The sequence below is a fragment of the Symphalangus syndactylus genome, chromosome 4, assembly GCF_028878055.3.
Source record: "Symphalangus syndactylus isolate Jambi chromosome 4, NHGRI_mSymSyn1-v2.1_pri, whole genome shotgun sequence".
Lineage (NCBI taxonomy): Eukaryota > Metazoa > Chordata > Mammalia > Primates > Hylobatidae > Symphalangus > Symphalangus syndactylus.
Window position 1 is genome coordinate 79156841 of NC_072426.2, and position 22108 is coordinate 79178948.

Genomic DNA, 22108 nt, shown 5'->3' on the forward strand with positions numbered 1-22108 from the left:
AAGTTTATACTATGCACGGGCATCCTCCCAGGCAACAAGTTTGATAGCAATTGCAAAGATAGCATGACAGCAAGACAATCAGTATAAGCAATAGTATAACTACACTTGCAAATTCAATCTACGTTTACTTATCTAGTGCTGGCTTCCTCAGGCTTCGGCTGTGCATAGGCTAGTCAGCTTATGGTTGTGTGACTAGAGCAGGGCTTGACTTTTCCTTAAGCTTCAGCCATGCATAGACTAGTCACCTTCCAGTTGTGTGACTAGAGTAGGGCTTGACGTTTCCTTAAGCTTCAGCTGTGCATTGACCGACCAACCTCTGGTGTGGTCAGAGCAAGGCGGTTGTCTTTTCCGGCTGCGCCTTGGTTCCTCTGCAAGATCAGTTGAGTTGGATGATCTGGATCTTGCTGACTCGTCCACTGGTCTTGAACTGAAGCTGCAGGTTTCAGTCGGCTGTGATGGATCTAAGGTGTAATACCTGCAACTTTAACAGCAGTAGGGGTGGACATGGTCATAATATAGGGGCCATCCCATAAGGGCCCAAAGGTGGTAGGATTCCAGCATTTAACCCATACAGAGTCCCCAGGTTGAAAGGGATGTATTGCATCTGTAAGGCTAACAGGTATTCTTTCTCTTACCCACCCTTGTACTTCTTGCTTTACCTCACCTAATGCCTGCATTTGTCTTCTTAGGGTCAGTTCTCCAATTTCCTTTAAATCTCTTTTAATTGAGATATAAGTGGGGGCGGTGGGCCGTACACTATCTCACTGGTGCCCACCCAGTTAATTTTGTAGGGGTACACCTGACTTAGAGAAGGACCATGGGCAATACCTGGTCTCACCTTAAATGGGTCTCTTAGCAAAACTTCTTCAACAGTTGTTTCAGTGTCCAGTTCATCCTTACAACCTTTCCAGATCTTTGTGGGTGATAGGCTGTATGCAGTTTCCATTTAATTTTTAACATCTGAGTTAGTTGCTGTACTACTTCTGCCACAAAAGCTGGTCCATTGTCCAAGCCTAAGGTTAGAGGTAGTCCAAATCTAGGAATAATGTCTTTTAATAATATCCTGGTTACTTCTCATGCCTTTTCTGTCCTAATGGGGAATGCCTCAACTCACCCTGAAAAGGTGCAGAGAAACACTACCATGTACCGATAGCCTCCAGCCTGAGGCAGTTTGGTAAAGTCTACAAGTAGGTTTTCACATGGCACTTCTCCTGTTTCCTGAATTCCTTGAGGCCAAGTAGACCCTTGCCTTGGGTCATTCTGGGCACAAGTAACACACTACTCGCAGATGGCTCAAGTGATGGCAGTTAGGCATGGCACATAGAAATACCACCCTATGAGAATCTCTAAAGCTGTTTTCCCATGTGTGTTCCTTGGCGAAACTGCTTTATAAATCGGGGGGGCAATGGCTTCTGGAATGGCAAGCCTCCCATCTGAAAACTTCCACCAGCCTTCTTTCTGATAACTCCCTTTTTCCTGTGCAAACCACGCCTTCTCATTGGATGAGTAATTAGGAGTGTCTGCAAGGGGAGGCTCTAATAAGGGCATGGCATAAGTCTCTTCTTTCTTTGTTTTTTCTGTCATTGCAGACTTTTTTGCTTCCTTTTCTGCTTTTCTGTTTCCTGTAGCCTTATCACATCCTCCTGTTTGCTGTCCTTTACAGTGGATGACTGCTACTTCCTTTGGAGCCCACACAGCCTCTAGGAGCTGCTCTATTTCCTTTTTGTTCTTTATTTCTTTTCCTTCAGTAGTTAACAGTCCTCTTTCATTGTAAATGGCTCCATGAGAATGCAAGGTGGCAAAAGCATATTTTGAGTCAGTATAGATATTCACTGACTTTCCCATCACTAGAAATAGTGCTCTTGTGAGAGCTATTAGTTCTGCCTTCTGCACTGCGGTTCCTACTGGTAGGGGGCAGGCTTCGGCCACGGAGCTTAATGTGACTATGGCATATCTGGCCTTTCTGATACCCTCAGATATGAAGCTGCTTCCATCAGTAAAATATTCAACATCTGGGTTTCTCAAGAGTTGATGCTTTAAGTCTTTCCAGCTTGAAAATACTTCATCCATTGTTTCTACAGAGCAGTGGTACCCTGGGGCACATAATAGGGGCTATCCATGTTCTGCACATTCTATTGGTAACAGTGTGGCCAGATTTAGGGTATTCACAGTCTCTAAGGTGATGTATGGATTCTCACATTGGAGACCTTGGTATCTTAGCATCCTAGGGTTAGAAAGCCAACAATGTCCTCTCTGTTTCATCAAGGTGACAACTGTGTGGGGCACCCGAATTATCAGCTTCTGTCCAAATGTGAACTTGTTAGCATCTTTGGCTAACAAGGCAGTGGTGGCCAGCACCTTGAAACAGGGTGGCCATCCCATAGCCACCAAGTCTAGTTGCTTAGACAAATATGCTATAGGCTGATACTATGACCCTAGCGTTGGCACTTAGACTCTTGTAGCCATTCCTTTTCTTTCATGAACATACAGGTAATAGGGCTTTGTCATGTCTGGCAGTCCTAGTGCTGGGGCCTGGATTAAAGCTTTCTTGATTTCCTTGAAAGCCATGTCCTGTTCTTTTCCCCAAAGGAGGGGCTCCTTTTCCCCTCCTTTGGTTGCCTCATATAAAGGCTTTGCTCAGAGCGAGTAGTCAGGAATCCATAATTGGCAAAAACGAGTTTCCCCTAGGAATTCCCACACTTGCTGCCTTCTGTCTGGCTGAGGAATGCTACAGACAATCTCTTTTTGCTCCTGCCCAAGCTCATGCCGCCCGTGGGAGATGTAAAAGCTAAGATACTGAACTCCTTGGCCACAGATCTGTGCCTTTTTCTTAGACACTTTATAGCCAGCTTCCCACGGCACTCAAAGGAGACTCTCTGTTCCTTGGATACATTATTTTCTTGTGGGTTTGGCTAACAGCAGATCATCTATATATTGCAGTAAGACAAGCAATCACTTGGTGGTGTGAAAGCCTTTAAGTGTGAGGCTAGTGCTTCTCCAAAGATAATTGTGGAGTTTTTAAATCCTTGCAGAAGTCTAGTCCAGGTATACTGAGATGGGCCCCACTCAAAGGCAAAAATGTCTTGGCTTATAGGGGCTAATCAGATGCAGAAGAATGCATCTTTAATGTCCAAGCATATGAACCAAGCAGCACTAGCAGGTATTTGTCCAAGCATAGTGTAGAGGTTAGGCACAATAGCATGCAGTGTAGCAGCTACCTTGTTGACTCCTTAAATCTTGTACAGGCTGGTAGTTGCTGGAAGGTTTTAACACCAGCAATAAGGGAGTATTCCATGAGGAGACACATCTCCATTATTCCAAATTCAAGGAGCCGTTTTAAGTGTTTTGAAATCCCTTGGTTAGCCTCTATGGGAATGGGATACTGATGGATCCACACTGGGTAGGTTCCTTGTAGTAGCTCTACTAGGACAGGTGCTTGATTTACTGCTAACCCTGGGGGATTGTCCTCCACCCAGACTCCTGGTAACTTAAGGAGTAAGTCTGTGAACAGCTTTTCTTTCTCAGCTGTGCTGTACTCCTTTCCACACTCCTGGCAATTACTTTCATAAAGTCTCCACTCCTCTGCCTTGGGTACTGTAAGAGTTAGTACCATAGCCTTCTTTTGCCCTAGGCTCAGGGTCATATCTCCATTCGGTGTGAAGGAGATTTGAGCCTGCAGCTTCTGCAACAAGTCTCTCCCAAGAAGGGCACTGGGAAGTTTGGCAAGTATAAGAACTTGTGTTGGACTTCTCGGTTTCTAATTATACCTCTCTTTGATGTGAAAAAAGTGCTTATTCTGTGATACCTGTGGCCCCGATAATATTAGCGTAGTGTTTTGATAACAGCCCAATTGTTTGAGTCACAACTGAGTGTTCAGCACCTGTGTCTACCATAAAGCCTATTTTTTGGCCCCATACTACCATTGAGACCATGGGCTCTGCGGGACCTAATGAGATGAAACCAGTCTGTCTCAGTCTTCAAGGTAGTCACTGGCTCCTGACAGCCCAATTAGATCCACTTCGGATCCTACTATGCCTTGCACAGTGGCAGAAGGAGGCCTTGTCCAGCCATTCTGTCCCTGGTTGTTGCCTTTATCCTTTTCTTTCTCTGGACATTCATCTTTCCAATTCTCTTTGCTTGCATCTCGCACATTGATTTCTCTCTAGTCTAGGCCAAACTTCCTGACCTGTCCTGGTCTCCTGACCTGGCCTAGCCCTAGCTTGTTCTTTACCATGACTGCATCCACGACCATGTCCACGTCCTCTTGCAAATCCAGCCTCTCTTTCAACCAGAGCTGCAGCCTAGAACTCTGCCTTTTCCTTCGCTCTACACTTGGCCTCCCACTTTGCTTCTTCATCTTAATTTACAAACACTTTGGTTGCCACCTGGATAAGCTGGGAAATGTTCATAACTTCAAACCCCTCCAGTTTCTGCAACTTCCACTTAATGTCATTTTGTGCCTGACTCACGAATGCCGCATTAACCATGCACTGATTTCCTGCCACTTCAGGGTCAAAAGGTGTGTAGAGCTGGTAAGCCTCACAAAGCTTCCCATAGAACTCACTGGGACTTTCATCTGGTTTCTGATGGACCTCTGAAACCTTTCCAATGTTTGTTGCCTTTTTCCCTCCAGGCTTTATTCCTTGTATCAGAGCCTCTTGGTATCTCAGCAAGTTCAGCAGCCCTTGGGCCTGATTTGGGTCCCAGATTGGGTCAGTTTCTATTGGCAAAACCCACTGAGCATACTTTCTGACATCTCCTGTGCCCACTGGAGCATTGCTTTCTAGGCACTGATGAGCCGCTTGTATTACTCTGCAGTGTTCTTCTGTATTGAACAGTGACAGAGGAGCTGCTTGGAGTTAGCCCAGGTTGGGTTGTGGGTTAAGAAGATAGACTGCATCAGGTCGATAAGAGCCTGGAGTTTTTCTGTATAGGAGGGAGTATTCTGTTTCCAGTTGAAAAATATCTGTAGTAGAGTAGTCTGCTGGCACGCTGCTCCTGTGACTGTCCTGCAACTCCTGAGTCGGTTCTGTTTGCGTTGTCAGGGTGAGGCTCCAAGACACGGGAGCCGTTCTCCTTCTGGGCTAAGTCTTCCCCAGTGGTGCCAAAGTTCCCAAATCTCCTGCATCCTGTGGCTTTAGCCCACAGGCAAAGGAGACAAAAACTCGCCATCTCCAATCCCAGACAGGCCCCCAGAAATGTTACAGGACAATCAGAGATGGGAGAGACCAAAGAGAGTTCAGGAAAGCCTTTATTAAGGGGATCACCTGGCTCAGCAGGACCAGCATCCAGGAAAGTCTGAGCCCTGGACTCAGCCACTTTTTAAGCAGTCAGTGACCGGGAGCTATGTGATGCATGAAGTGTACTTACAGAAGGGAGAACACAGGCAGTTGATCGGTCTTTTACATTTATCTATACTACATGTTCCATATCCTTGGGAAGCTATGTTTCTGTAACATATGTGTATCAACCTTGTAACTGCAGCTGTGCTAGTGAGGTGCAGCAGGAACTCACTGAGCCTCAAGGAATGTGAAACTGGTGAGTACAGATAATGCTCACTGAGCACAGAAGGAAAAACAGGCAGTTAGTATTCTTCTCTAACTTAGACTATGGGCAGGGGGTGCTACGCTACACTTAGCTTTTGAAGGAAAAAGTAAGAATTTCTTGGTGGTCTTTGATTATACTTGTAAAATTCATGAATTCCTTCTTCAGTGGAGGTTGCAGTGAGTCGAGATCGTGCCACTGCACTCCAGCCTGGTGACAGAGCTAGACTCCGTCTAAAAAAAAAAAAAGTATTTGTAACATTGGCATACAATTTACATACAAAATTTACTCCCTTAAAAATGTGTAATTGAGGCTACAGGGGTGGAGCCAAGATGGCCGAATAGGAAAAGCTCTGGTCTACAGCTCCCAGAGTGAGCGACGCAGAAGACGGGTGATTTCTGCATTTCCATCTGAGGTACCAGGTTCATCTCACTAGGGAGTGCCAGACAGTGAGTGCAGGACAGTGGGTGCAGTGCACTGTGTGTGAGCCAAAGCAGGGCAAGGCATTGCCTCACTTGGGAAGCACAAGGGGTCAGGGAGTTCCCTTTGCTAGTCAAAGAAAGGGGTGACATATGGCACCTGGAAAATCAGGTCACTCCCACCCTAACACAGTGCTTTTCCGATGGGCTTAAAATATGGCACACCAGGAGATTATATCCCGAACCTGGCTCAGAGGGCCCTACGCCCACGGAGTCTCGCTGATTGCTAGCACAGCAGTCTGAGGTCAAACTGCAAGGCGGAAGCAAGGCTGGGGGAGGGGCGCCTGCCATTGCCCAGGCTTGATTAGGTAAACAAAGCAGCCAGGAAGCTCCAACTGGGTGGAGCCCACCACAGCTCAAGGAGGCCTGCCTGCCTCTGTAGGCTCCACCTCTGGGGGCAGGGCACAGACAAAAAGACAACAGTAACCTCGGCAGACTTAAATGTCCCTGTCTGACAGCTTTGAAGAGAGTAGTGGTTATCCCAGCACACAGCTGAAGATCTGAGAATGGGCAGACTGCCTCCTCAAGTGGGTCCCCGACCCCCAAGCTCCCTAACTGGGAGGCAACCCCCAGTAGAGGCAGACTGACACCTCACACAGCCGGGTACTACTCTGAGACAAAATTTCCAGAGGAACGATCAGGCAGCAGAATTTGCGGTTCACCAATATCCACTGTTGTCCAGCCACCGCTATTCTGAAGCCACCACTGCTGATACCCAGGCAAACAGGGTCTGGAGTGGACCTCTAGCAAACTCCAACAGACCTGCAGGTGAGGGTCCTGTTTGTTACAAGGAAAACAAACAGAAAGGACATCCATACCAAAAACCCATCTGCACGTCACCATCATCAAAGACCAAAAGTAGATAAAACCACAAAGATGGGGAAAAAACAGAGCAGAAAAACTGGAAACTCTAAAAATCAGAGCACCTCTCCTCCTCCAAATGAACACAGCTCCTCACCAGCAACAGAACAAAGCTGGATGGAGAATGACATTGACAAGTTGAGAGAAGAAGGCTTCAGATGATCAAACTACTCCAAGCTACAGGAGGAAATTCAAACCAATGACAAAGAAGTTAAAAACTCTGAAAAAAAATTAGATGAATGGATACCTAGAATAACCAATGCAGAGAAATTGTTAAAGGAGCTGATGGAGCTGAAAGTCAAGGCTCGAGAACTACATGAAGAATGCAAAAGCCTCAGGAGCTGATGCAATGAACTGGAAGAAAGGGTATCAGTGATGGAAGACAAAATGAATGAAATGAAGCAAGAAGGGAAGTTTAGAGAAAAAAATAAAAAGAAATGAACAAAGCCTCCAAGAAATATGGGACTATGTGAAAAGACCAAATCTACATCTGATTGGTGTACCTGAAAGTGACGGGGAGAATGGAACCAAGTTGGAAAACACTCTGCAGGATATTATACAGAAGAACTTCCCCAATCTAGAAAGGCAGGCCAACATTCAGATTCAGGAAATACAGAGAACGCCACAAAGATACTCCTCGACAAGAGCAACTCCAAGACACATAATTGTCAGATTCACCAAAGTTGAAATAAAGGAAAAAATGTTAAGGGCAGCCAGAGAGAAAGGTCGGGTTACCCACAAAGGGAAGCCCATCAGACTAACAGCTGATCTCTTGGCAGAAACTCTACAAGCCAGAAGAGAGTGGGGGCCAATATTCAACGAACTGAAAGAAAATAATTTTCAACCCAGAATTTCATATCCAGCCAAACTAAGCTTCATAAGTGAAGGACAAATAAAATACTTTACAGACAAGCAAATGCTGAGAGATTTTGTCAACACCAAGCCTGCCCTAAAAGAGCTCCTGAAGGAAGCACTAAACATGGAAAGGAACAACTGATACCAGCCACTGCAAAAACATGCCAAAATATAAAGACCATTGAGTCTAGGAAGAAACTGCATCAACTAATGAGCAAAATAACCAGCTAACATCATAATGAAAGGACCAAATTCACACATAACAATATTAACTTTAAATGTAAATGGGCTAAATGCTCCAATTAAAAGACACAGACTGGCAAAGTGGATAAAGAGTCAAGACACATGACTCTGCTGTATTCAGGAAACCCATCTCATGTGCAAAGACACACATAGGCTCAAAATAAAGAAATGGAGGAAGATGTACCAAGCAAGTGGAAAACAAAAAAAGGCAGGGGTTGCAATCCTAGTCTCTGACAAAATAGACTTTAAACCAACAAAGATCAAAAGAGACAAAGAAGGCCATTACATAATGGTGAAGGAATCAATTCAACAAGAAGACCTAACTATCCTAAATATATATGCACCCAATATAGAAGCACCCATATTCATAAAGCAAGTCCTGAGTGACCTATAAAGAGACTTAGACTCCCACACAATAATAATGGGAGACTTTAACACCCCACCATCAACATTAGACAGATCATCGAGACAGAAAGTTAACAAGGATATCCAGGAATTGAACTCAGCTCTGCACCAAGTGGACCTAATAGACATCTACAGAACTCTCCACCACAAATCAACAGAATATACATGTTTTTCAGCACCACACCACACCTATTCCAAAATTGACCACATAGTTGGAAGTAAAGCTCTCCTCAGAAAATGTCAAAGAACAGAAATTAGAACAAACTGTCTCTCAGACCACAGTGCAATCAAACTAGAACTCAGGATTAAGAAACGCACTCAAAACTGCTCAACTACATGGAAACGGAACAACCGGCTCCTAAATGACTACTGGGTACATAACGAAATGAAGGCAGAAATAAAGATGTTCTTTGAAACCAACGAGAACAAAGACACAACATACCAGAATCTCTGGGACACATTCAATGCAGTGTGTAGAGGGAAATTTATAGCACTAAATTCCCACAAGAGAAAGCAGGAAAGATCCAAAATTGACACCCTAACATCACAATTAAAAGAACTAGAAAAGCAAGAGCAAACACATTTGAAAGCTAACAGAAGGCAAGAAATAACTAAAATCAGAGCAGACCTGAAGGTAATAGAGACACAAAAAACCTTTCAAAAAATTAATGAATCCAGGAGCTGGTTTTTTGAAAAGATCAACAAAATTGATAGACTGCTAGCAAGACTAATAAAGAAGAAAAGAGAGAAGAATCAAATAGACAATAAAAAATGATAAAGGGGATATCACTACCAATCCCACAGAAATACAATCTACCATCAGAGAATACTACAAACACCTCTATGCAAATAAACTAGAAAATCTAGAAGAAATGGATAAATTCCTCGACACATACACCCTCCCAAGACTAAACCAGGAAGAAGTTGAATCTCTGAATAGACCAATAAAAGGCTCTGAAATTGTGGCAATAATCAATAGCTTAACAAACAAAAAAAGTCCAGGACCAGATGGATTCACAGCCGAATTCTACCAGAGGTACAAGGAGGAACTGGTACCATTCCTTCTGAAACTATTCCAATCGATAGAAAAAGAGGGAATCCTCCCTAACTCATTTTTTGAGGCCAGCATCGTCCTGATACCAAAGCCTGGCAGGGACACAACCAAAAAAGAGAATTTTAGACCAACATCCTTGATGAACATTGATGTAAAAATCCTCAATAAAATACTGGCAAACCAAATCCAGCATCACATCAAAAAGCTTATCCACCACGATCAAGTGCGCTTCATCCCTGGGATGCAAGGCTGGTTCAACATATGCAAATCAATAAATGTAATCCAGCATATAAACAGAACCAAAGACAAAAACCACATGATTATCTCAATAGATGCAGAAAAGGCCTTTGACAAAATTCAACAACCTTCATGCTAAAAACTCTCAATAAATTAGGTATTGATGGGATGTATCTCAAAATAATAAGAGCTGTCTATGACAAACCCACAGCCAATATCATACTGAATGGGCAAAAACTGGAAGCATTCCCTTTGAAAACTGGCACAAGACAGGGATGCCCTCTCTCACCATCCTATTCAACATAGTGTTGGAAGTTCTGGCCAGGGACATTAGGCTGGAGAAGGAAATAAAGGGTCTTGAATTAGGAAAAGAGGAAGTCACATTGTCCCTGTTTGCAGATGACATGATTGTATATCTAGAAAACCCAGTTGTCTCTGCCCAAAATCTCCTTAAGCTGATAAGCAACTTCAGGAAAGTCTCAGGATACAACATCAATGTGCAGAAATCACAAGCATTCTTATACACCAATAACAGACAAACAGAGAGCCAAATCATGGTGAACTCCCATTCACAATTGCTTCAAAGAGAATAAAATACCTAGGAATCCAACTTACAAGGGATGTGAAGGACCTCTTCAAGGAGAACTACAAACCACTGCTCAATGAAATAAAAGAAGATACAAACAAATGGAAGAACATTCCATGCTCATGGGTCGGAAGAATCAATATTGTGAAAATGGCCATACTTCCCAAGGTAATTTATAGATTCAATGCCATCCCCATCAAGCTACCAATGACTTTCTCCACAGAATTGGGAAAAACTACTTTAAAGTTCATATGGAACCAAAAAAGAGCCCGCATTGCCAAGTCAATCCTAAGCCAAAAGAACAAAGCCGGACGCATCATGCCACCTGACTTCAAACTATACTGCAAGGCTACAGTAAACAAAACAGCATGGTACTGGTACCAAAGTAGAGATATAGATCAATGGAACAGAACAAAGCCCTTAGAAATAATGGTGCATATCCACGTATGTTTATTGCGGCACTATTCACAATAGCAAAGACTTGGAACCAACCCAAATGCCCAACTACGATAGACTGGATTAAGAAAATGTGGCACATATACACCATGGAATACTATGCAGCCATAAAAAATGATGAGTTCATGTCCTTTGTAGGGACATGGATGAAGCTGGAAAACATCATTCTCAGTAAACTATCGCAAGGACAAAAAACCAAACACCGAATGTTCTCACTCATAGGTGGGAATTGAACAGTGAGAACTCATGGACACAGGAAGGGGAACATCACACTCCGGGGACTGTTGTGGGGTTGGGGGAGGGGGGAGGGACAGCATTAGGAGATATACCTAATGCTAAATGACGAGTTAATGGGTGCAGGAAATCAACATGGCACATGGATACATATGTAACAAACCTGCACATTGTGCATATATACCCTAAAACCTAAAGTATAATAATAAAAAAAAGAAAAAAAAAAAAGAAATAATGGTGCATATCTACAACCATCTGATCTTTGAAAAACCTGACAAAAACAATGGGGAAAGGCTTCCCTGTTTGACAAATGGTGCTGGGAAAACTGGCTAGCCATATGGAGAAAGCCGAAACTGGATCCCTTCCTTATACCTTATACAAAATTTAATTCAAGATGGATTAAAGACTTACATGTTAGAGCTAAAACCATAAAAAGCCTAGAAGAAAACCTAGGCAATATCATTCAGGACATAGGCGTGGGCAAGGACTTCATGTCTAAAACACCAAAAGCAATGGCAACAAAAACCAAAATTGACAAATGGGATCTAATTAAACTAAAGAGCTTCTGCACAGCAAAAGAAACTACCATCACAGTGAACAGGCAACATACAGAATGGGAGAAAATTTTCACAACCTACTCATCTGACAAAGGGCTAATATCCAGAATCTACAATGAACTCAAAAAATTTACAAGAAAAAAACAACCCCATCAAAAAGTGGGCAAAGGATATGAACAGACACTTCTCAAAAGAAGACATTTATGCAGCCAAAAAACACACGAAAAAATGCTCATCATCACTGGCCATCAGAGAAATGCAAATCAAAACCACAATGAGATACCATCTCACACCAGTTAGAATGGCCATCATTTAAAAATCAGGAAACAACAGGTGCTGGAGAGGATGTGGAGAAATAGGAACACTTTTACACTGTTGGTGGGACTGTAAACTAGTTCAGCCACTGTGGAAGTCAGTGTAGTGATTCCTCAGGGATCTAGAACTAGAAATACCATTTGACCCAGCCATCCCATTTCTGGGTATATACCCAAAGGATTATAAATCATGCTGCTATAAAGACACATGCACACGTATGTTTATTGCAGCACTATTCACAATAGCAAAGAGTTGGCACCAACCCAAATGTCCAACAACAATAGGATGGATTAAGAAAATGTGGCACATATACACCATGGAATACTATGCAGCCATAAAAAATGATGAGTTCATGTCCTTTGTAGGGACATGAATGAAACTGGAAACCATCATTCTCAGCGAACTTTCGCCACGACAGAAAACCAAACACTGCATGTTCTCACTCATAGGTGGGAATTGAACAATGAGAACACATGGACACAGGAAGGGGAACATCACACACTGGGGTCTGTTGGGTGGGGGGAGGGGGGAGGGATATCATTAGGAGATATACCTAATTGTAAATGATGAGTTAATGGGTGCAGCACACCAACATGGCACATGTATACATATGTAACAAACCTGCACATTGTGCACATGTACCCTAAAACTTAAAGTATAATAATAATAAAATTAAAAAATGTGGCTACTATAACCACCAAAAAGGTTTCAACATTATTTAAAATGAGTTTGAATTTAAGAAAGTAGAATAACTTGGATACATTTAGCATCATCTTTCTAAAATCTAAATATTTTTATATTCTACCAAATAGTTTTCTTTCATGTACAAAGTATAGTGATATTTAGTCTTTGAGAATTGTTCAATGGATTTAATGTAAAAACGTAAAACCTTCTTTGAATGTATGACTGAATAGGCACTTACAAGTTATACATTGACATTCATATATGGGGCAATAAGGAATATTTGAACTTTAATTAATGTATTTTCATGTTTATAATCAGGTCCTCATTCACCACTTTTGGATGTCATGTGGAGATATGATGCTTATTCAAAAGTGTAAGAATTTTTTTAAAAGTATGGCATGTATCTGGTGCCCCAGATAGTTTCTTTACAATCATTTAATGTAAGAGTTTTACATTTTAGTTGTCCGTATAATTGTTCCATTAAGACTTTGTTATGTAATTATGCAGTCTAAAATCAACAGAGAAACATTTATTATTAGCAAACAAATCATCAGTACTAGAACATAAGATTATAATAAATATGCCTGTTTAATGAAAAAAAGTGTGCAATTCAATAATTATAGTCACAAAGTTATACAACCATCACCACTATCTAATTCCAGAACATTTTGATCACCCTCCGGCTTCTTTTAGCTCTCCCAGAACTCTCCACATTGATCCCACTCTGGCTAGCAGCACCAGCTGGACGGTAATGACTCTCAGAGGTGAACACAATATGTTTCAACATGCCTTTCTGAAAGTTCAGTTAGCAACTGGACAGCACCTGAATTCCAGTTCTGCAAAGCTCTTCTCTGAATACCTGAGGTACCAGCATGATCCTGGCACTGCCCCTGCCTCCACTGTCTGTCTAATTCTAGCTCTCTGGGGCCACTCTTGTGAGTTTCTAGGTTCTGAGAACCTTAATCTTTTCCATTGTTTCCCAGCCCTAGACAGGTAGCTGCTACCTGATGTTGTCATCCTGTGTTAGCTCAGTGTTCATTTTTACCATTAAAAAACCTGCTTTAAATAATCTTCATCAAATTCTCTCAGTTGTAATACTTGAGTGATCTCTCTTTTACCATTTGAACCCTGATTGATGTAAATATACTTGCACATATATCAACAATAATTTATTTTATTATTACAAAGTCATATAAGTGGAATTACAATATTATAAGTCCTTTAAAGTTTAATTAAAATGCCAAGAATGTACATTGTGTAAAGGGCCCCTTGTTCAATAAATTGTGCTGGGAAAACTGGATATCCATATGCAGAAGAACAAAACTTGATCCTTACCTGTCACCATATACAAAAATCAACTCAAAATGGAATAAAGACTTAAACATAAGACCAAAACTGTAAAAATACTAGAAGAAAACCTAGAGCAAACTCTTCAGGGCATTGTTCTAGGCAAAAGTTTTATTACTAAGACTTAGAAAGCACAGACAGGGCCAGGCATGGTGACTCACTCCTAGTACTTTGGGAGGCCAAGGTGGGTGGATCACGAGGTCAGGAGATTGAGGACAACAGGGTGAAACCTCGTCTCTACTAAAAATACACACACACACACACACACACAAATTAGCTGGGTGTGGTGGTGCACACCTGTAATCCCAGGTACTTGGGAGGCTGAGGCAGGAGAATTGCTTGAACCCTGGAGGCGGAGATTGCAGTGAGCCAAGTTCACGCCAATGCACTCCAGCCTGGCAACACAATGAGAATCCATCTCAAAAAATAAAAATAAAAAGCACAGACAGGCCAGGCATAGTGGCGTACACCTGTAATCCCAGCACTAGCACTTTGGGAGAGTGAGGTGGGCAGATTCTTGAGCACAGGAGTTCAAGAGCAGCCTGGGCAACATGGTGAAACCGCATCTCTACTACAAATACAAAATTTAGCCAGGCATGGTGGTGCGTCCCTGTAATCCCAGCTGCTCGGGAGGCCGAGGCAGGAGGATCACTTGAGCCCAGGAGGTAGAGGCTACAGTGAGCTATAATCACACCACTGCACTCCAGCCTGCCCAGCAGGGTGAGACCCTGTCTCAAAATAAATAAACAAATAAATAAAAGCACGGACAACAACAACAAAAAGAGACAACTGGGACTGTATTAAACTAAAAAGCTGCACAGCAAAGGAAACAATTATGAGAGTGAAGAGACAGACTGTAGAATGGTAGGGAATACTTGCAAACTATTTATCCAAGAGGGACTAATATCCTGAATATACAAATAACTCAAACAACTCGACAGCAAAAAAAAAAACAAAAACAAGTAATCTGATTAAAATGTGGGCAAAGGATCTGAATAATTATTTCTTAAAAGAAGACATACAAATGGATAACAAATGTATGAAAAATGTCCAGCATCACTAATCATCAGGGAAATGCCAATCAAAATCACAATGAGGCATCATCTCACCCTAGTTAGAATGTCTACTATAAAAACTACGAAAAATAAGTGCTGGTAAGGATGCACACAGAAAAGGGAACTCTTAGACACTGTTGGTGGGAATGTAAATTGGTACAACCACTATATAAAACAGTGTGGAGGTTTCTTAAAAAATAAAATAGAACTACTATACAATCCAACAATCACACTGCTGGGCACATATCCAAAGGAAGGGAAATCCATATATCAAAGGGATACCTGCATTCCTGTGTTTATGGCAGCACTATTCACAATAGCCAAAATATAGTATCAACCTAAACATCCACCAACAGATCAATGGAAAAAGAAAATCTGGTATATAAACACAGTGGAATATTACTCTGCTATAAAAATGAAATCCTGTCATTCGCAACAACATGGATGGGCCTGGATGTCATTAAGTGAAATAAGTCAGACACAGAAAGATAATTACTGCACATTTTCACTTATATTTGGGAGTTAAAAAAATTGGGGCTCATAGAAGCAGTGAGTAGAATTATGGGCATTAGAGGGTGAGGGGGTAGTGGGGAGGGCAGGATGGGGAAAGGTGGTATATGAATACAAAATTACAGCTAGATAGAAGATATGAGCTCTGGTATTCCACAGCCCTGTAGGATAAATATAATTGACTGTAATTTATTGTATATTTTCAAAAAGCTAGAAGAGAGGATTTTGAATGTTTACAACACACACACACAAGTGTCTGAGGTGAGGGATATGCTAATTAGCCTGATTTGATCATTATACACTTTATACACATGTCAAAATACCAGTCTATATCCCCTAAGTATACACAATTATTAGGTGTCAACTAAATATAAAAGGGGAAAAGGTACAAAAACAGAAGAAGAAATGAGAGGAAAAAATGAGCCTCCAGAGTTAATCAAATTCACAATAAAAATGAATAGCTGTGGCCAGGTGTGGTGGCTCATGCCTGTAATCCTAGCACTTTGGGAGGCTGAGACTGGTGGATCACCTGAGGTCAGGAGTTCGAGACCAGTATGAACAACATGGAGAAACCCTATCTTCAGGAAAAATACAAAAAATTAGCCAGGCGTGGTAGCACATGCCTGTAATCCCAGCTACTCGGGAGGTGGAGGCAGGAGACTCACTTCAACCCGGGAGGCAGAGGTTTCAGTGAGCCAAGATCATGCCATTGCACTGCAGCCTGGGCAACAAGAGCAAAACTCTGTCTCTGTCTCAAAAAAAAAAAAATAGCTGTGATGGTTAATGGTTAATTGTATGTGTAAACTTGACTTGGTCACAGGGTGTCTGGATTAAACATTACTTATGGGTGCATCTATGAGGGTGTTTACAGATTAGATTAGCATTTGAATCAGTGGACTCAGTAAAGCAGATTGCCCTCCTCATGTGTATGGACGTCATTCAATCCACTAAGGGCCTAGATAGAACACAAGGCAGAGAAAGGAGGAATTCACCCATATTTTCTGCCTCATTGTTGAGTTGGGACATTTCATCTCATCCTCTCCTGTCCTTGGACTGGGATTTACACCATTGGCTTCCCTGATTCTCTGGCCTTTGGACTCATACCAAAATTACGCCACCAGCATTCCTGGATTTCCAGCTTGCAAATGACAGATTGTTGGACTTAGCCTCCATAGACATGTGAACCAGTTTCTCATCATCAATGTCTGTTTCTCCCTTACTCCCTCCTATTGGTTCTGTTTCTCTGGAGAATCCTAATACACTGAATAAACATTTCCCCAAGCCCATACCACAGGTGTATATTAGTGTTTTTTTCAATCTTTTCGAATCTTAAACTTAAAAATACTTTATTTATTTACAATTTCCCCCAATTGAAAACAACTTGCATATCCCTGGACTGGCGATGGATAAGGAAGCTGGTAAATCCATAACAAGAAATGGGAGTCAGCAATGTCAGAGATGACAAATTCCTCTTCAAAAACTTTAGTTCCCTGTTGTTTGTTGCTTAAGACTAACTTCCTTGTACTTCCTTGTCTCCTAGCTACCTGTTCTGTAAACAACCTTCCTGCCTTTGCCATGCGCAGACAAGTCCGGATATGCCTTCCCGCTTAGTAATGGACAGCCCCCCTTCCTTCCCGCCTATTCAATTTTAAACCTTAGCCAATCAAGTTAGCTTTGATCGTGAGGTCCAACCCCAGCCAATGGGGAAGGGACACAGACGTGCTAGGAACTGCATCAGGGATAAAAACCCCTGCCCTACCCCTCTCGGTGTTCTCTTGTGATCATGACTGGTGTAAGATGCACCCTTCTGCAGAAGTAAATTTGCCTTGCTGAGGAATTTTCTGCCTATGTGCTGGTTTTCTCTGCGGCACCGGGCACTTGTTTCTAACAGCAAGAAAAACAAACAGGTATTGGTACACAAAACAACATGGAAGGATCTCAATTGCATTGTGTTAAGTAAAAGATACCAGATTCAAAGACTGCATACTGTATGATTCCATTTATATAATATTCTAAAAAGGCAAACATATAGGCCCAAAGACTAGATAGTGGTTGCAAGAGGCTAAGACTGGTGAGAGAATCTGACTTTCAAAATGTAGCATGGAGGAATTTTATTGACAGTGGTGAAACAATTTTGTATCTTGCTTGTGGTGGTGGTTACACAAATCTATAATTTGTCAAAACTCATAAAATTATGCACCAAATAAAGTGAACTTTTCAGTATATAAAGCATAAATTTAAAAATGTAAATTTCAATAAATGTTTCACATATTTTTACTCAAATATTTGCATTTCTATTTTTTTTTCTCTTTTGAGATGCAGTCTCACTCTGTCACCAGGCTGGAGTGTAGTAGCGCGATCTTGGCTCACAGCAACCTCCGCCTCCCGGGTTCAAGCGATTCTCCTGCCTCAGCCTCCTGAGTAGCTGGGACTACAAGGTGTGCACCACCACGTCCAGCTAATTTTTGTATTTTTAGTACAGAAGGGGTTTCATGATGTTGGGCAGGATGTTCTCGGTCTCTTGACCTCATGATCTGCCTGCCTCAGCCTCCCAAAGTGCTGGGATTACAGGCATGAGCTGCCATGCCCAGCCATATTTGCATTTCTTTCAATTCTCATAATGGACTTAAAAAGTTTTGCTGCAATGGAGCTGCTTATTTTCCTCTATTATAAAATGTAACTGACATTAAATTTATAGTTTCTGTCCTTGGCATCGCATCCTTTTTTGTTTTTTTTTTTTGAGACAAGGTCTCACTTTGTCACCCAGGCTGGAGTGCAGTGGTGCCATGATGGCTTACTGCAACCTGGGGCTCAAGTGATCCTCCAACCTCAGCCTCCTGAGTAGCTGGGATCACAGGCGCCTGCCTATATGCCCGGCTAATTGTTATTTTTAATTTTCTGTAGAGATGGGGGTCCCACTATAATGCCCAGGCTGGTCTTGAACTCCAAGGATTAAGTGGTCCTCCAGCCTCCGCCTCCCAATGTGCTGGGATTACAGGTGTGGGCCACTGTGCCTGGCCCACATGTCAATTTTCAAAAATTTATACTCGTTTAGTGGTTTAAATGTTTCAATATTGTATAATGTGAATTTTATCACGTGTGATCTATGTATATCTCTATATTCCAAATTGTTAGGAATGACATGCTCTTTGGAATACTCCATTCTTTCCCTCACTGTTTTGAAATGCTGTATTTACTACAATTAAACAATACTCTTAATCATGGTGTCTTATTTCCATGGAGCAGGTGCCAAACTACTTTGAATAGAGCAATATTATATATATAGATAGATATAGATACTTCTCAGGCATTTTTTCCAGCTTTTTAAAACGTATACTGGCTGTTCATTTAGGTTTTTACTTACTCTGGCTAAAGTTGAGAATGCTTTTGTAAAGTGCACAATACACTAAATATCAAAGAGAAAAAATACATACAAAAATTTGTTGATATTCTTTTAGGAATTTTGTCTTCCTAAGAAAGGTACAGATAGACTAAATGTATTTCCATTTAGTCAAGCAATTTTAATGTCACAGAGGAAATCATATGTGACATTTTCTTCTTTCGGATTATGTCTATTTTTTGACTTTTCAATTTCTGTCTATTGCATTAACGATTTTGATGAAGTAGCTTTCCTGTGGCACCTCCCCCATCCCCCCCACCCCCTCTCCCAAAGAATCGCTGATACTGTCAAAGTCTTTTAAACTGTATGGATGAGAGCTACTTCCTAACATTTAAAGTGAAACTGACACGCAGCTGTCCTTTCTTTGAGGCGTCTGTGTCTAACCTGCACACTGGCTGCACACAGACCTCCCCTGCAGTGCATCCCTTTGGGTCGCCCCGAGGGAGCCAGGGCTGCGGGCAGTTCCCACACCAACTCAGACTGCATCCGCCCACTGCCTAGCAGGGCACCTCTCCGCCAATCCCGAAGGGCTGCTCTCGCAGCCTCAGGGGAAAGGTAGTTTCCAGGTTGGGCTCCGACAGCGCCAGGCTTTGCGCGTGGGCTCTGCGCATGCCTCGTCCACTAGCTACCTCTGCGTTTCTGCGTTTCCGCCTTTCCTTTTGTTTGTCTCACGTTTTGCGTGGGAGGCGGTCCTGGGATTTCAAGGTCTACCGGCTCTTTTATGGCGAATGCACCCCAATGAGAGAGCGGGGTAAGCCTCGGCGGGTTGGGCAGGGACGGAGAGGGGGCCCCGCGCGACTCCGGGGGCGGGCGGCAGGGGGCCAGTGCCAAGTGGTGGCGAGGAGTCCCGGGGACCTCACAGGGAAGCCGGGGACGGCGGGGCTGCAGCATGTCTGCCAGTACGCTAGGCCGGTTCCTCAAAGGCGCAGCCTCTGTAGGGAGCGGGCTACGCCGTGTGCGTCGCCCTGTTTGTAGGGGCCGCGGAGGAGGGCATGTGCGCTTGCGCTGTCCGAGCGCTGAGCCTTGCGGGAGGGGCAGTTCTCTGGCCGAGCGTGCGCGCGTGTGCTAGGGTGCTGCGGTACCTGGGTAGGGAAGGGCGGGTGCAGTCGCCCGCCCGCCCTACAGACTCCGTTCCCGGTTCTGCATTCATCCTCTTTAGGTTCCCAACTGCCCTCCAGTCATGTCCATCACTACATCTTGTTATTTGCTGTTCCTCTGTCCTAACTTGATCTTGCACTCAGGAAGGATCTTCAAGAATTACGTAATTTTGGCCTAGCGCGGTGGCTCTCTCCTGTAATCCCAGCACTTTGGGAGGCCGAGGAGGGTGGATCACCTGAGGTCAGGAATTCGAGACCAGCCTGACCAACATGACGAAACCCCGTCTCTACTAAAAATACTAAAAGTAGCCGTGCGTGGTGGTACATGCCTGTAATCCCAGCTACTGAGGCAGAGAATTGCTTGAACCCGGGAGGCGGGGGTTGCAGGTAGCCGAGATTGCACCATTGCACTCCAGACTGGGCAACAAGAGCGAAACTCCATCTCAAAAAAAAAAAAAAAATTACCTAATTTTGCCTCATTTGTTAGAATAAAAAATATTTTTTTTTGTTTCTTGTTTGTCAAGGTTACTGACTTGTTCAGGATCAAAGTTTGTTAGGGAAAACTAAAAGTCACATCTGACCCCTAAGCCAGTACTGTCTACTTTTCCACACACATCAAAGCAAGTTTAAAACATCCTTTTGTGAAATAACAACAAAGTTAGATGAAGAAATTAAAACTGATTTTTTCTTTTTTTTTTTTTTTTTTTGAGACAGAGTCTCGCTCTGTCACCCAAGCTGGAGTACCGTGGCAGGATCTCGGCTCACTGCAAGCTCCGCCTCCTGGGTTCACGCCATTCTCCTGTCTCAGCCTCCCCAGTAGCTGGGACTGCAGGCACCCGCCACCACGCCCAGCTAATTTTTTGTATTTTTAGTAGAGACAGGTTTCATCGTGTTAGCCAGGATGGTCTCGATCTCCTGACCTTGTGATCCGCCCGCCTCGGCCTCCCAAAGTGCTGGGATTACAGGCGTGAGCCACGGCGCCCAGCCCGGATTTTTTCTTTGAAGCACTGCCGCTTATGGCTTTCTGTGGAGTCACTCACCAGAGGTTAAGTAACATTACTGGGAAAATCGATAGCTTAGTCCTATTTTCTACAATGGTTTTAGTGTTAATGTTTCTTCATTAAATGTATTGTTAACTTGTTTGGCCAATATTGTCATTATACATTTTTTGTGAAGACCGAGGGAGATTGAAATCCTTAGGAAGCAAATATTTACTTTCACCCGGTGAAAAATCTTGTGCCCAAGAGCTACGTGGTTATGTTGGAGTTATATTAGGGTGGTCTTTCACCACGTCTGCCCCCTGTTCCGAAGTGTCAGAGGACATTGATATTCTTCCAGAGGGAGCATTTTACCTAGTGGGTGTGTATGGCTTCTTAGGGCAGAAGAATCCGGGAGTTGCCAGGCAGGCCAAATCTTTCATGACCCCATTCCTCTTTTTCTAACTCAGCTGTATCTTCAGAGTTGTCTCCGTCTGTCCAAGAACAGAACAAAATGAACAAGGTAAGTCGTTTATTAATTCCCTACTTTACTTTGCGGTGGACTTTGTGAGATTTGTAAGAGTCAATATGGTTTTTGTTTTTTTTTGTTTTGTTTTTTTTGTGAGATGGAGTCTTGCTCTGTCGCCCAGGCTGGAGCGCAGTGTCCCCATCTCCGTTCACTGCAAGCTTGCAGCCTCTGCCTCCTGGGTTCAAGCAATTCTCCTGCCTCAGCCTCCCGAGTAGCTGGGACTACAGGCGCACGCCACCACGCCTGGCTAATTTTTTGCATTTTAATAGAGACGGGTTTCACCGTGTTGCCCTGGCTGGTCACAAACTCCTGAGCTCAGGCAATCCGCCTGCCTCGGCCTCCTAAAGTGCTGGGATTACAAGCATGAGCCACCGTGCTTGGCCAAGAGTCAATATGTTAAGATGAGAAATTAGTAATAGATAAAAATTGAACTTAAATATAAAGTAACATATCAATAGCAGGGCCAAGTTAGAGTCAATAAGTTGAGCTTCATTGTGTTTCTTATGTTTCCAACAACCATGGCAGAAAGGAAGATACTGGATACAGACAGACTGACTCCTCTGAAGACACAAAGACTTCCTGGCAGATACCTTTTTTGGTTATAACATAGGGACCCATAGTGAATAACCTTCCAGGTATAGCCTGAAATGAGTGCAGCCTATTGAGTCAAACTGCTTTTTTAA

At 42.9% G+C, this 22108-nt stretch overlaps 1 protein-coding gene and 2 long non-coding RNA genes across 5 annotated transcripts in view; 2 read left to right on the plus strand and 1 right to left on the minus strand.

Annotated features, from left to right (window-relative positions):
* Positions 1 to 13487, plus strand: part of LOC134736369 (uncharacterized) — a 41751-nt gene extending 28264 nt beyond the window's left edge. The window contains exon 3 of the long non-coding RNA XR_010120344.1: positions 13204 to 13487. This is a non-coding gene — a long non-coding RNA (uncharacterized lncRNA). The remainder of the gene's footprint in view (positions 1 to 13203) is intronic.
* LOC134736371 (uncharacterized) lies at positions 5587 to 21392 on the minus strand. Its single transcript, XR_010120347.1, has 3 exons — positions 21272 to 21392; positions 17182 to 17306; positions 5587 to 5777 (listed from the first exon to the last, which is right to left on the minus strand). It is a non-coding gene; the product is annotated as an uncharacterized lncRNA (long non-coding RNA).
* The window catches only part of LOC129480815 (zinc finger protein 33B), a 50119-nt gene continuing 47221 nt past the window's right edge, over positions 19211 to 22108 (plus strand). For 2 of the 3 annotated variants that reach the window (XM_063637355.1, XM_055275182.2), the window contains exons 1-2: positions 19324 to 19573; positions 21367 to 21419. In XM_063637355.1, coding sequence (XP_063493425.1) covers positions 19551 to 19573; positions 21367 to 21419 — 76 coding nt within the window. In that variant the 5' untranslated portion in view covers positions 19324 to 19550. Of the gene's footprint in view, positions 19574 to 21366; positions 21420 to 22108 lie in introns of all 3 variants that reach the window. The other variant, XM_055275181.2, reaches the window with a different exon arrangement.